This window comes from Grammomys surdaster, unplaced genomic scaffold (genome assembly GCF_004785775.1).
Source record: "Grammomys surdaster isolate TR1022 unplaced genomic scaffold, NIH_TR_1.0 126158, whole genome shotgun sequence".
Classification (NCBI taxonomy): domain Eukaryota; kingdom Metazoa; phylum Chordata; class Mammalia; order Rodentia; family Muridae; genus Grammomys; species Grammomys surdaster.
Window position 1 is genome coordinate 6538746 of NW_021620966.1, and position 16068 is coordinate 6554813.

Here is a 16068-nt window from a genome sequence, read left to right on the forward strand (position 1 = left end):
CAGGGCACCATTTAGACTCTGGGAATTTTTTTGAAAAGCAGTTAGACTTTCTACTAATGCTACATATATCTAGGATGTTGTTATCTGATGACTCTATGTGAATTTCAATATTTCTATCTATTCAGGTTCATTGCTTAGAGGTTTTTATTACAAGTAAAAGTGTTATCCAGAGAAGTCTGATGAGTTTAGTGTGATCCTCACAATTCAAGGAAAAAGAAAGAGAGGAAAGGCCATGGCATAAGGTTGATTAAATGACCTACATGTATTCCAGTATTCAGACAGACACAGCACACATATTTATAAAGAAACAAAAAAGAAATTAAAAATATATTATGGAGCATAACAAACACACTCAACTGATGTGCTCTCTACATGTCTTTTAGTTGATTCTTACAATTTTGAGTCAGCATGGATTGCAATAAATGGGTCTTCAGCAGAGTTACTAATGGAAAAGTGAGCTTTGCCATCACTGCCAACGTTTACTCTAAGTCCAGTGCAACCACCATCGACTTTATCTCCAGAAATGACGTCACAGTATGTGCCAGCAGGAAGACCAGTCTGTAAAGTTGTTGACAAAGCCCTGAAAAAAAGGTTAGTATTTAATCAAAATTCAATCCAGTCAAGTGCAGGAACATGTATTATATATTATCTACAGAACAATTAATGTCCTAATCTTGTGCTGTAGAACAATAAGAACTCAGAGCTCAGTAAGAGAATCCAAACACCAAGACTTTGTCCACTGGAGAAAGCAAATTCTTTATACCAAAGGCATTGTTTTAAATGTGTGTTAGTTTCATGGCCTGTATTGACCAGACAGAGAAACACAGAGAACAAATACAAGCTCAACAGTAAAGTCCTCCTATGAGGACTTTCATTATTCTCATTCAGTCTTCTGCTGGATTTACACTCTGATGATTCTTTTTAATTTTAATAGCATTAATTCTTCAAAACTTCAATTATATGATGCAACAAATAATTTTTTCTAGAATTAAACAGAATCTAGCATTTCTATGGATCCATACAAGTTTGTAGTAGAAAAGTATCTAGCATTAAGTAATTCTAGTTCTCTTAAACAACAAACAATATGCTCTTCAAAAAAAGAAAAATGACACATATTTCAATTATTTCCTTGTAGCCAATAAAATATGCTTTATGTAAAAGTAATCTCCACCTGATCGAAAGCTGATTTTGATTGATACACTTAACTGACTCCCAAAGAGACTCTCTAATCTAGAATTCTGTTTTGTTTTGTTTTATCTTGTTTTATTTTGTTTGTAAGACAGGGTCTCTCTACATAGCCATGACTGAACTGAAAATCACTATGCAGATCAAGGTGCCCTGAAATGTCCAGCAATATGTGTGCTTCTGCCTTTTCTTTACTCAGATGAAAGGCTGTGAGCACCATTTTTGGTATCTGATCTAGAGTACTACAAATGAAGGAGCCATAAAAGAACACTCAGAAGTACTACAGGTGAATAAATAATATTGAAGATTTTTAAGGCAGAGTAAGCAATTTCTTGAAGAAACTCATAAACCAGATTCAAGTACACATATGACTTAAAAATATTTAAGACACAGAGCAGAGAATTGAAGACTCTGTAAAATGGATAAATGAATAAGTGATAATCATAGGTACTGGGGAAAGTACTCCAGTTCAAATAAGGCACAGTGTTTTATAATGGTAAGATGTATGTTTACTATTTAAGCTTTGTAAAATGTGTCAAATGAGCCTATAATTTGAATATATGCTGCTGCCATTATATGCTATGGTTAAAGATCAAAAAGGAAAATTTTACTAACACAAAGGAAAAACAGGAAAGCAGAAATCATAATATTCTTATGTACATTGACTATTTATTTGTGGCTTAAATTCATTTTCTACAGGATATTTTATGTACAAAAAAATAAATGTACAAGAAAAGAACAAAAGTATCTTGGAGTGTAATACTATACAATCCTTCTTAAACCACTCTCCACTTACCAGTCATCATTGTTAAAGACAATGAATCCTCTGTTTCCTCTGCCAAAAGCTACTTGGTTGCTGCCATTATCCCACCAGTTTGCAAAAGGGTGACCGTTGACTACATTTCTGAAGGCAACCATGTTCCTAAAAACATAATATCAAGTGAAATGCCCCTTTCAATGTTTTAACAGTTTAAAATAAAAGAGTAAACAACTTTCTTTTTAGACAAGATCTGATGAGGACCTTCCCACCTTATTTGATGCCACCGATGTTCACAGACCCAACCATTGCCACAAGTGGTGTCTGGGTTAATGGTTACTTCTTTTGTTGTTCCATTGTTATTAGGTGGTCCCATCCAGTCATTCTGATCCTTAATTATTGAAAGAATTAGGGCACTTGAATGCTTGTAGCTTCCTGATTCTTTGCACTACACAAAACCAAATCCACACTCACTGTGCTAATTCTACCTCTGCATTGTCTAATTTTTATCTAATTCCTTCACTGTTTTTACAGACTTTCACTGAGTTCTTAACTTTTGTGCAAACTCACATTCTCTAAAAACATATTTAAAACATCAGAAACAATCTTTAAAACTCTCATTATCTCCTCAGTACCACTAAAATATCTTCACTGTGACTGAAACAAGACAATTAGAGTCAGAAAACCTAAAATTAAAGAACAGACTCCTATTACTACCTGAAATATTTCCATCATTATAATTACATGCATGTACCTCAGTTTATCCATAAAAGGAAGAGGTAGTCCCTGAATAATATAAAAGTTAAAAACAACAATGAAAATGCTTTTAATATAACAGGTTGTAAGTTAGTATTAATTGATGTCTTGCTAATTGCTTGTAAAATATGATAATATATTCTGATTTTATTGTTCACCAAAATATAAATGAGCATCTTTTGTTGGCAAAATATTTTAATGTATTTGGCGAACAATCTCATTCTGCTTATTAAAGCACTTCAAAAAGAGAATGAATTTCAATATAGAAGAAGGGTTTCTGATCTTGAAAGGAAACAAAAAAATTTCTCAGATTTATATAAAAGTGATATTTCTATTTTTATATTTGATGTGTTCCTATAGGACTATCTACAATCCACTGAGAAGAGAAATTTCCCATAAGTGATCAGATATATTATAGTCTCATTGTCTAGATTAGTTTTGAAATTGTTTAAACTTATGAAACAAATAAACAAGCACATACTGGATATACTTCAAAGTATCCATAGATTTCTCCCACAGATCATTGTTCTCAGATTCCTATAAGCTTTTTCTACTATATTTTCCTTAATTATACTCCAGTCAGCTGCCTTCTAGATTCACAGAAAAAAATAAAAGTATTTTCAAAGGATGATATTTATCATACCAAGGGCAGAAAATATTTAGAATTCCCTTTAGTATTAACAGATATAATTCTTGTCAAACCTATGAATCAGGGCTTCACCAGGCATAACTGTTTTCACTTCGTATTTTGTTATTATTTTAACTATTTAATCTTCACTATCAGGTACTTTTCAATGTCCTTACTTTAGAAAACTGAAGTGAATAAACAATAATAAGTATCACATGCTATAACTGCACCTGAAATTGAAACAGAACCACTTTCTTTTCTACATTAAATTATGCTTAAGGCAACTCTAAGACTTACTTTTCCATTCTGGAAATTTCTTTCCCAACGGTAACTTGACATTACTCTTGTAAATCCATAAGGATGAGCCAACATAAATCCAACAGCCATTTTATACATTCTAAAAGTTTCAAAAATAGTGTTAAAGCAGAAGTATATAATGCTTTACTGTCATTGAAGGCAGGCTTCACAGCATCAAAGGATGTTGTCCTACCTAGCATTCCAGAATGTCAGAATGGATGCTCCTCCAGCACCATGTCCTCGCTGATTTACATGGTTGTCCACAAACACAAGGGCTCTGTCAGAAGGCATCAAACCCCAACCTTCTCCCCAGTTCCTAAATTAAAATAAAATATCATTCTTTCATACTACTTAGCATAAAATAATTTATGGCATCCTCTATTATATTATCTAAATACATGATAATTTCATAAGATGCCTATCTTTCATATATATTGTTTCTATGATACTACTCATTGGAATTTTATCTACATTTAGATTTTACTATAAGACCTTCTTGTTCCTAAATTGTTTTATTTAGATTTTTTATTGTATTATAATATTATGGACTTGAGAATTAAGATATTCAAGTTACATAGTATAGAATGGAAGCTTGAATTCATAGCTGCAGTGTTAAATTACAAAGTTTAAAAAGTTTTTCAATTAATTCTCTAGTGCAGTATAAGGAAAGTCCATTGAGTGATCACTTTATAGGTATCACTTCTGAGTATAACTATTTTTGTAATACTAATGTAAATTTAGTAGACCATGAACAAATATTCTTAGAATCTATTGGACTCATCACAAATGGACAGAAATCACTAAGCAATGCTTTTATTTCCAGTACTACCTAGTGATTGAACTCCAGATTGAAAAGGATGAATAAGTGAAGTTTAAGGAACAATTACCCTGAGCAGTAATCAACAACTTCATAGTTGTACAAATTAGAATATTTAAAGATATATCTTATTGATGCCAAATAGCAACAAATGTATGATAGATCAAATGATGAAATGGTATATATTTACTTTAAATACGACATCTTCTGACCGTCCCACTTGCGGATAACTGTGCCAAGTTTTGCACCATACTTGAATTCTGTCACACAGCCATTTCCAATGTACTCACTACTTTTAACTGCCTCACCACCCAGATCGATGACCTATGAGAGGTATTGGGGCAAGTGTCATTTTCAGTATCTCTTTAAATCATATTATTGAAATGTAATAGTTTGAGAAATATTTAAGAGAGTTCTGTTATTTGAAATGTTACTAATGGTTTTTTGTATACCAATATTCTGATGTTTTTCATAAAATATATTTCACAATATTAAAAGAATTAAGGCAATTATATTATAAGCTTAATTATAAAAGGGCTACATTTTATCCTCCAGGATGACTGCCAGATTAGAAAATTTATTAATTCACAATAATTTAACATTTGCTGCCTTGTCAACATTAGAAGCACTTATAAAACTCATTAAATCTTCCAAGAAAATTAGAAATAGAACGGCATCATTCTTAGTGCACTTCATGTGACATTATTGCTAAAGAAATTGAGAGTAAAAGCATCATGATTTTTTCTGTCTTGTAAAACAGTGTCTGAGAATTTAATAGCTCTGTAAATGAAGTTAGCACTGTCTTGAAACATGCTATGATAAAGAACTAAGCATGCTGTTATTGATCAACAGCATTCCTATTTTTAATAACAGAATGATGACTCTATACATGACTGAGTTATAACCTACTTTATTAATTATAAGCTTAGAGAAATCTGCTATATCTTATCCAGCTTGCAAAATGATGACATTTAAAGAAAAGCCCATGGACTTTCAAAATTAGGTAAAGAACTGTAGTAAACCAAGGAAAGCTGAGAACACGGAGTCTTCCTGAGGGCACCACAATTGTATTCAGGAAACATGCATGAATGTTATGTATGTATGTATATATGCATGTATGTATGTATATGTTTGTGTGTGTATGTATGTATGTATGTATGTATATATACATATACATATTTTATGTAAATATGTTTTATATACTTATATACATATATATATACACATATGCACACACCCATACTCAAATACATTTTCATGTATTTACATGAAATTACATTTCATTTTCATGTAATTACAGTACAGAAAAAATAGAAGTCATGAACTTGAAGGAAAATATGGAAGTATTTGTAGGTAGAAAAGGGTAGGGAGATACATTGTAATTAAAGTATAATCTCAAAAATAAAAAAAATTATATAATATTCTACCTCTTGAAAAATGAGAGGTCTGCTTCCTTGGGAGAACCACTTTGTATTTAGGTTATGTAGTTTGTCCAAAACTGCCTTTATGTCTCCAGGCCACATGTGCTTAGCAGCATCAAGTCTGAACCCTGCTACACCAATGTCAATGAGATGGTTCATGTAGTCAGCCACCTTGGTCCGAACATAATCTTTATCAAGTGCAAGATCCAGAAGGCCAGACAGACGACAATTTCTGACCTATTGGGGAAAACATGATTGATTTATAAAAAGGTACTTCTGCCTGAGAATTTAATTCATCATTCAGTCACTCACCCATTGATGATATCTAATTTCATATGGGTTTTATTCAGTACATAGGATGTATTGCAATGTTAGCGTGGACTCTGACTCTAAACTACATTCTGTTGTAAGTATAGAGGATCCAGAGATTAAAATAGCTGAGCCTTTTAGTTGGTCCATTCTCTTTCCTCTTTCTTCTTTGTTTTCTCTACTGCTTCCTCCTTCTTATTCCCCCTTCTCGCCCTCTTTCTTTTTTTCTCCCTCTCTTACTCTTCCTTTCATTTTCTCCTTTACTTCACTGTTTAAATTTATTTTATAGTTTTCAAAAAGTCCAAGCCAAAAATTTGGTCATATTAGGTACACTGCTCCAAAATTGACAATGCCACATACTGCTTGAATTTATTTTTATATATGATTTATGTTTATAATATTTTCTATTTTTATCATATTTATATAATTGATAAAACCAAGGTTTAACATTTTCACACAATGTTGCTAGAGAGGATCCCCACATTTATCCTTGACTTTGCTGTATCCTTATTAAATAACACAATAAAAATACAGGATATTTTTCCATTTCTATTTTTCAGCATTGTGTCATTGTTCCATCATTTTCTGTGGAATCTAAATGAAATGTCCAATGGCATTTCATACATTTCTGTGCATGTGTAGAAGAATAGATAGTTCCCTATTTCCACCACCATTTTTCTCCTTACCACATGAGCATCTTGGTAGTTATTAACTTCTCCATCACACTTATTATCATTAAAATCCCAAGCAGAGTATGGAACAGCTGGGAATTCCCTGTTAGGAGCATTGTAGTAACTTCCACAGGTACTGCTTGTTCCAGCACCACCAGCTGAACTGCACATGTGATTAATGATGGCATCCACATAAATACGAACCTAGAAAAGAAAAGTGCATACTTTAGTTGGTCTCAGAAATCTATAGTTTCACTACAATCTCACATGTAATCTACAAAACATTTCATTTACTGCTTTGTAGATTCACTATAGAAAAGTGAGTCAAAGGTGAAAGGAAACTACTGCAAAATAAGACCAACAAGAGTCATACTATATATGGAAAAGAATATAGAGGTCTTAAGCAGCGAGAAACAGAAACTACCATAACTGCACACAAAAGATCAATCATTGATGAAGATGGGCATTGTATAAATTTAATAGACTATTGTGTTTGCCATTTACATGATCATGAGGAGAAAGAGCTCAGCGTAAGCTCTATCCTCCATGGCTGAAGACTAGAGAGAAAGTACATGTATCCTCATTATAGAACAAAGTCGATACTTTCCATTTAAAATAATGATGGAGTAGGAAACCTAAAAATTTGGGTTAGAAAGAGAAATCACACAAATATGACTTAATCCTTTCATTTGGACCAATTCCTATGGTAAATTTTAGTAGTTATTAATTTTAAAAGTCAATATTTTGCTTTATGAGAATAGTTGTTCCAACTTTAAATGCTGTGTATTCAAGAATTTCAAAAAGTGACAATAAGAATGAACTGTATTTTCAGTAATAAATAACAAGTAAAGAAAAATTTTAGATGTTTAAAATGTGTTCAACCAGAAAGAACTAGACACAAAAGAGAAATATTTTCATACATAGTAATTATAAAAAGTGTGTCTTCACTTACACCAACATTGTTGCACCTCGTCACCATGTCTTTAAATTCATCTTCATTTCCAGATCTTGTGCAAATTTTGTAGCTGATTGGTTGGTATCTTTCCCACCAAGGCCTTGGCGGATTATGAATTACAATATTTTCACTGGGTGGAGAGACCTTCAAATGAATCAGTTACAATTAGTACCATATGATAGCTTATTTACGTAATCTTGTAGAAACCTGTCAATAACATGACATTATTTCCCATCCTGTAAACATGCAGTTCTGTTGATTAGCAATCAGCAGAAATTATAGAAGAATATTACAGAAATATTCCTGATATTCTAAAGTAAGTACAAATGTGCCACAACTACCAAACGTTTCTTTTCTCAGAAAGGTTTTGTGTGAAGTGAAGTTGTGTTCTAGAGTCACTAGTCTTGATTAGAATACTGTAAAATGTGTGATCAGCAGCTTTGCAGATACCCACCTAAACACTGCAGCCTGTGTGCTTTCCAGGAGTTCCGCACTGACCAAGGGCACAAGTGAGAATTTCACCCAAATACACACACCACCTGGGACAACCACACTGCACAGATGACACAGGTACTATCTCCCTTCTCACATCCCCAAAACTCCAAGTTCCGTCTGGCCATCTTCCCCAACCTAACCAGAGCAGTGGCCTGATACCCACCCAAAAGCTACCTCCTGTGAGCTTGCCAGGATGTCAACAGTAAGAAAGGACACAGGAGGCTTATTATAACCAGAGACACAGGAGGCCCACTCTAACCAAAGACAACACTGCATGTTTCCAAGGAGATCAGCCCTAATTCTGGTCACAGAGCTGTACCTGCCTACAAGAAGACCTGTTTCAATCAGAGACACCCAGACCAGTTAATACCAGAGAGATCCAGATGGCCAGAGGCAGCCACAAGATCATGAGTCACAGAACCCAATGAATTTCGTACCATCAAAACCCAGTTCTCTAACCACAGCAAGACCTGGTTACCCTAACCGGCATGAAAAGCAAGATAATGACCTAAAAGCCCATCTCCTGAAGATGATAGAGGCCTTTAAGAAGGATATAAAGAACTCTCTTGAAGAAGTATCGCAAAATACAGGAAACAAGTAGGAACCCTTAAAGAAAAAGCAAATATACCTAAAAAAAATAAAGGAAAATACAATCAAGGTGGTGAAGGAATTGAACAAAACTGTTCAATAACTAAAAATGAAAATAGAAACAATAAAGAAAATACAAGTGGAGGGAATTCTAGAGAAGGACAACTTATGAAGTAGATCAGCAGCTTCAGATACAAGCATAACAAAAGAATACAAGAGATAGGAGAAAGAATCTCAAGCATAGAAGATATCATAGAAAATATTGACACATTGATCAAAGAAAATACAACGGGTAAAAAGTTTCTAAACCAAACATTCAGGACACAATGAAAAGATCAAATCTAACAATAATAGGAATAGAAGAGGGTGAAGAATCCCAATCAAAGGATCCCAGAAAACATCTTCAACAAAATCTGTTTCTTTCTTTTTTTTTAAAGTTATTTCCCTAACCTAAAAAAAGAGATGGCCATAAATATACATGAAGCCTTCAGAACACTAAATAGATTGGACCAAAAAAGAAAATCCCCTCATCACATAGTAATCAAAACATTAAATGCATAGAACAAAGAAAAGATATTCAAAGCTGTAAGGGAAAAAGGCTAATCCAATAAAATAGACTTTCAATAAAAGTTATCAGCGAGATGTGTAAGGACACTTCATATTCATTAAAGGAAAAACCAACAAGAGAAAGTCTCAATTCTTAACATCAATGTCCCAAATGCAAGGGCACTCACACTTGTAACAGAAACTTTAATAAAGCCCAAAATACACATTGAACCTCACACAGTAATATCCCACTCTCATCAATGGAAAGGTCATTGAAACAGAAAGTAAACAGACACAGTGAAACTAAAACAAGTTACGAATCAAACAGATTTAATAGAATATTTCACCCCAAAACAAGAGAATATACTTTCTCAGCATCAGTACAGGCTCCCATCTGAAAGCACATAAGATAGTATTGAAGTGTCAGGCCTTGGTTCAACCCCTGAGATGGATCCCAAGTTGGGCTGGTTATTGGACCTCTTTTCCCTTACTTTCTACTCCATTTTTGTCCCTGCAGTTTTTTTAGATACGAACTACTCTAGGTCAGAAATTTAGACTGTGGGTTAGTAACCCTGTCCCTCTACTTGAGTTCCTGTCTATCTACTGGAACCTGGCATGGCTGTCCACAGAGGGGCCGTATCAGCAAGTGACTGAACAGAAGCAGATACTTACACCCAAACATTGGACTGAAGTCGGGGACCTCTGTAGTTGAATTAGGGGAAGGATTCAAGAAGTTGAAAGAGTCAGGAAATTAAACAAAAATATGTAGGAGGGGGATGAGGAACGGGGGATAGCCACTGGAGAGTCCCAGACACCTGGGAAATGTGAGGCTCCCAAGACCCAATGGGGAGGACTTTAGCTGTAATGCAGAGAAGGGGGTGATAGAACCTATTGAGACTACCTCCAGTAGATAGGCACAACCCCTGGTTGAGTGATGGGGCCACCCACCCATCTCAAAGTTTTTAACCCTGAAATGTTCCTGTTCAAAGAAACAACAGGGACAAAAAAATGGAACAGAGACTGAAAGAAGGGCCAACTGGGGACTGCCCCACCTGGGGATCCATCATGCCTGCAAACACCAAACCCAACACTGTTGCCATGGTCAAGAGGTGCTTTCTGAGAGGAATCTAGTGTGGCAGTTCCTTGGGAGGTCCAGCCAGCAACTGATCTATGCAGATGCGGGGGCTGCTTGGAGCCAACCATCAGACTGAGCTCAGGGAACCTTATAGTGGAGCTGGCGGAAGGGCTGGAGAAGCGGAGTCAGATTGCAACCCCATTAGAAGAACAACATAGGCTGACCTGACTACCCAGTTCTCCCAGAGTCTAGAATACCAACCAAGGAGGGTACCTGAAGGGGTCCATGGCTCCAGATACATATGTAGCAAAGGATGGCCTTGCATGACAGCAATGGGAAGGGAGGCCCTTGGTCCAAGGCAGGTTTGATCCCCCAGCTGCGGGGAGTGTTGGAGTGGTAGGGCAGGAGAATTCTCATACAGGCAAATGGGAGGGTTGAAGGGCAGATGTGGGATGGTGGGTTGGTGGAGGTGTAACTGGGAATTGGGATATCATGGGATGGGGGTTGGTGGAGAGGGTAACCCGGAAGTGGAATATTATTCAGTACTACATATTACATCATTTACAATGATGGAATGATTAATTTAAAAAAAGAAGTTGATAGGGAGAGTGACCCCATAGGAAGACCAGCAGTCTCAACTAACCCAGACCCTAGGGAGCTCCCAGAGACACAGCCACCAACTAGGAGCATGCGTGGGCTAGTCCGAGGCCCCTGGCACTTATGTAGCAGAGGACTATCTGGTCTGGCCTCAATGTGCTTAATCCTGGAGAGCCTTGAGGCCCCATGGAAGGGGAAGGTCAAAGAGCAGCACTCTTTCAGAGGCAAGGAGGAAGAGGAATGGGATGAGAAACTGTTGGAGGGTGGATTGAGGAGGGGTGAATCACATGAATGTAAATAAATAAAATAATTTAAATTAGAGAGGGGTGGGTGAGAGGAGAGAATACTATATACATGAGCACAGTAAGTACTGCATTTAATTTGTGAACTAATCTTACCTGCACCCCTCCAAATCCTTTAGGAGCTAAGAATCTCTCACATTCCTTGGCAATATCAACCCAGCGCCACTCAAACAGGTGGACAATAGCAGTCCTCCCATTCGTAGTATGTAGGTCACATTTAGCCCAGCAGAATCCAATGAGGGAAAACAGCAGGATGAACTTCATTTTGCTTTGAAGTTGTCAGTGTTCTTTCTAGCGTCTATTTATATTTCTGCAAAAAGTACATTTCCAAACTAAATGCTCGTGAGTAAATATTTAGAGTACAAGCTATAATCTAAAGTGATTAGCAGCAATGATGTACACAACTGGAGGATATTCAGAAACTCACATGGAAAATAAACTCAATGCTTTGTAATGTCAACTATTATTTGATTGATATTAGCTCTTATTTGCTATGTCCTCCATCAGTACAAGTAGAATTACAACTAAAATCAAACATAGCTGGGAGTTTCCATCTTTAAATCTTTGTATTCTACCATTCCAAAGAGCAATGGGATAATCAATTTTTCTCTTTTTGCTCCCTAACTTAGATATTTTTCAATATTTTCACTGAATTTTAAGAAGCTGCTAAGATTTATGACATGGACCTACTCTCTCCAGTACTAGAATAAAGAAAAATTATGATTTTGTGCAAGCCAGTAGTTTATATGTTACCTAAATAAATAAATAATAAATTAAAATAACAAATATATAAATAAGTAGATAATATATATATATTATATATATATATGAAAGCATTAAATTTAAATGCCACTAGATTAGAGAAATATGCATATTTCAGCAGTCTGTAGACTGACTTCTCAGTGCTCATAGCAATCTGAAAAAATATAGAACTTTCAAAAACAGCCTATGCTCAGATCACATTGAAACAGCACAAGTATCATGAAAAAGATGACAATATGTCTCCTCTAAATTCTGTCAATAATAAAGTAAACAATGACTTAACTGAAATTACACACAAATAATTTAAAAGCAAATAATATCTATGCTCAAATAAATGGATAAAGTCTTGAACAAATTCCAAGATAATACAGGGCAAATGCTAAATAAGATATGTGTAGAACTGAAGAATAGCAAAACAGAATGCAATAAGGTAATAGAAATACTGAAGATCACAAACTAAAGTGATACTACAAAGAAAAATTTTTTTTAATTTCTATTTTTTTAAATCAAATCATAATTTTTACTTATTCACACAGGGGTTATAAACACAAAAAGGCAGGATGATGACTACTCAGGCTGGTAAATTTTCAAAAAAGCTGCCTGTTTGTAATAGCTTATAGCCATCTGTTTCAATGTTTTTCCACAGAGACCCAAGACTTGGTGTCAGTATACATGTAGACAGGCCTATTGCTGATTTTAGGCCTATGGCTGATTTTAGGCCTTCAGTGTGTAAGTAGGGATGTCCCTGACATCTCCTCCCTTCTCTAAGTATAGAAGGGCTGTGGCAATTCTAATCTTTTGAAGGCGGGGATAGAGGCCTGACCTCCATTACTTGAAGGGGACACTGTAATGGCTCCAGTCCTCTTGTCGTTGTCCAGTGAGGCATGAGGGCCATACCCATCCCGATGTCTTTTTCCTGGAGAGGGGATACTTTTGACATCAACCCCTATGCAGTCTGACTTGTCCCTCAGAGAACCCAGAGAGACATTATTTTCCTTTATTTATATTCCCTTGCAGTTCTTAGCCTCACAGCCTAAGCAAGAATTCAGATCGACAGTCAGAGAGGGTTCTGGGTGGCCCCTCTCTGCTTGGTCTAGGGGCAGAAGTCCCCCCTTTTAGGTTGGGTGGAGACGGGTTTTGAGAAAACCCTGGATAGAGTAACAACATCATCTTGATTCTTGTGGTCCTCCGTAGCTAACTTATGGTAATGTATCTGAATAGGTTTTGCTACCAAATTATTTATCTGTTGTTTCACAAAGTTAGTCGCCTATTTAAGGCCCAGGGACCAAAAGAAATAAGCAAAAATAATCCAACTAATGGTCCTAAGATGGGAGGAAGTAGGGTTGACAACCATAGAGAGGTTGGAAACCAATTCTTGTACCAGCTCTCATCTTTCTTTCTCTCTCTGTCTTTTTCTTGTGGCCTTCTCTGACCTTTTTCATGCTCTCTTTAACCATCCCTATCTTGTCTATGTAAAGGTAACATTCTTCTTTAAGGGCCATACTCAGTCAAGAGCTGTACACAGTCTTTTCTATTGTAAAAAAGTAAATCAAGTCCAATAAAGTCCTTTGAAATATTTGGAGGTCTTTTCAGACAGTGAAATGAGGGATTTCTTCAGATTAGTGATGTTGATCTCTAACTGTTTGATATTCTTGTCAATGGCCTGTCGAAGGACTGAGTAGTATAAGTTCGGAGGCCAGCATCTGGATTAGAACTTCTAACAGCAGACATCATGTGTGATTCATTTTTTACCTGAGATACTGCCGGAGTTAGAGCTCCTAGGAGGCCCTCTTCCTCTGGGTTTTGTGAGGTTAGGTACAGAGCTGCCACCTGGGATCTGCTCTGTGCTTGAGCCCAGACCGGAAGTCCCAAAGGAAACTTTTAATAAGTCAAATAAATAATGTAGTCATTGAATAAACCACTAGCAATAGAAACAAACCACCAGCATGAGGGAAAGTAGGGTCTTGGCCACAAGGTGTAGGGAATTACTTATTCAGTTAAGGAGAAAAATGGATTTAACAAACTAATGAGGGTATTATGTAAGATCTCTGGAAAAACTTGAAAAAACCGAATTACTGAACTAATGACAAAGAAGAAGAATGATGTGCAAAAAAAAAAAAAAAAAAAAAAAAAAACGAAAACCAACAAATATTTTCAATATGAGCATAGCAAAATCCCTCTAAATCTAGGATACACCTATCCAAGTAAAAGAGACAGACATATGATATACAAAAAAATAGGTCAGATCAGAAAATTTCCCAATATGGTCTTATAGTTAATTTCATCTTCTGAGTTTCATTCAAGCATACTCTCTTGGGCCTTCCATGTTATTTCTCTTTTTGGGCCTGTGTATTTTAACTGGTTTAACCTGTACTTTATGACTAATACTCGCTTACAGGTGTGTAAATAACATGCATGTCCACTGGAGCCTCGGTTACCTAACTCAGGATGCATTTTCTAGTTTCATCCATTTACCTCAAAATTTTATGATCTTCTTGTTTTTAAAAGCTGAATAGTATTTATTTGTGTAAATGAATCACATTTTCTATATCTGTTCATTTGAGGGACATCTGGGTTGTTCCCTGTGTCTGGCTATTACAGATAAGTTTCTATGCACAAAGTTGAGCAAATGTCCTTGTGAGGTGGTGGAACATATTTTGAACATATGCTTAGGAGTAGGACTTAGGGTAAAACTATTCCCAATTTTCTTAGAAACCACCAAATTGATTTCCTGAGGGGTTGTACAACTTTGCACTCCCACCAGCAATGACAAGTGTTCGTTGTCCTCCTCATCCTTGCCAGCATGTGTTCTCTCTTGGGTTTTTGATCTTAGGCATTCTGATGGGTGTAAGGTGGAATCTCCGAGTTACTTTAATTTGCCTTTTCCTGATGACTAATCAATTTGAATATTTCTCTTTTTAAAAATTTTTCTTTATTTCTTTTATTAATCATTTTATTCATTTACATTTCAAATGATATGCCCCTTCCGAGGTCACCCATCCACCAACCACCCCTACCCATACCCTTTATCTCCTCCATTGTATTTCTTTATTGGTGCGTTTCCACCCATTCATCCACTCCTGCCTCATATCAAGCTCCTGTCAGCAAGTGCTTCTTGGCATCAGCAATAGTGTAGGTGTTTGGTGTCTGGTAGTGGGATGGATTCTGGGTTTAAATTTTTGAGATGTGTGGGTAGCCCCATCCCTCAACTAGGGGCTGTGCCTATCTACTCGAGGTACTCTCTATAGGTTGTATCTCCCCTTTGTTGGGTATTTTGGCTAAAGTCCTCGACATTGGCTCCTGGGAGCCTTTTACTTCCCTGAAGTCTGGAATTTTCTAGTGGCTACCCCAGTTCCCCATCTTCCTCTGCTACATGTTTCTATTCTATTTCCTAATATTCTGTACTTCTATCCTGTTCCTTCCAATACCTATTTCTGCCCTCCTTTTTCCCCCTTCTCTCTCCTTCCCTGGTCCCTCCTTCCCTCTAGTTCCTGATTATTTTGTTCAATGTTCTAGATAGGGTTGAGGCTCCTACATTTTGATCTTCCAGTGTTTCTCAGCCATTTGAGATTCCTCCATTGGAAATTCTCTGTTTAGCTCTGTACCCCATTTTTTAATTGGATTACCTGGATTGTTGGTGTCTACCATCTTGAGCTCGTATATATTTTAGACCTTAGCCCTCTGTCAGATGTAGGGTTAGTGAAGATCCTTTCCAAATCTGTAGATTGCTCTTTTGTTTTACTGAAAATGTCCTTTCCTTATGGAAGTTTTCTTTTTTTCTATTGTATGTTTTGCTTCTTTGTCAAAAATAGAGTATCAATAAGTGTGGGGGTTATTTCTGAGTCTTTTGTTTGAATCCATTGATCCATCTGTCTGCTTCTATGTCAATTTTATGCAGTTTTTTTAA

The 16068-nt window shown here is 36.1% G+C and overlaps 1 protein-coding gene across 3 annotated transcripts; it reads right to left on the reverse strand.

The window, feature by feature from the left end:
• Positions 1-390: 390 nt before the first annotated feature.
• LOC114612301 (pancreatic alpha-amylase-like) lies at positions 391-11684 on the reverse strand. Of its 3 annotated transcripts, none has more exons than XM_028757252.1 (10): positions 11496-11684; positions 7794-7940; positions 6857-7045; positions 5868-6098; positions 4631-4764; positions 3817-3939; positions 3624-3723; positions 2215-2333; positions 1982-2107; positions 391-580 (listed from the first exon to the last, which is right to left on the reverse strand). In XM_028757252.1, exons 1-10 carry the CDS (start codon positions 11661-11663, stop codon positions 391-393), a joined length of 1527 nt encoding a protein of 508 aa, XP_028613085.1. In that variant the 5' UTR covers positions 11664-11684. The 3 variants fall into 3 exon arrangements, with proteins under 3 accessions (XP_028613085.1, XP_028613083.1, XP_028613084.1); XM_028757250.1 differs by having other exon boundaries at positions 6033-6098; positions 11496-11663; XM_028757251.1 differs by lacking the exon at positions 5868-6098 and having other exon boundaries at positions 11496-11663.
• Positions 11685-16068: the final 4384 nt, after the last annotated feature.

Coding starts and splice junctions, on each gene's coding strand:
- LOC114612301 (XM_028757252.1), bottom strand. CDS start 11,663: ATGAAGTTCATCCTGCTGTTTTCCCTCATTGGATTCTGCTGGGCTAAA. Junction 4,765..5,867: donor GACCTCTCATTTTTCAAGAG/GTAGAATATTAT, acceptor TACCTCTCATAG/GTCATCGATCTGGGTGGTGA. Junction 581..1,981: donor GTCTTTAACAATGATGACTG/GTAAGTGGAGAG, acceptor CCTTTTTTTCAG/GGCTTTGTCAACAACTTTAC.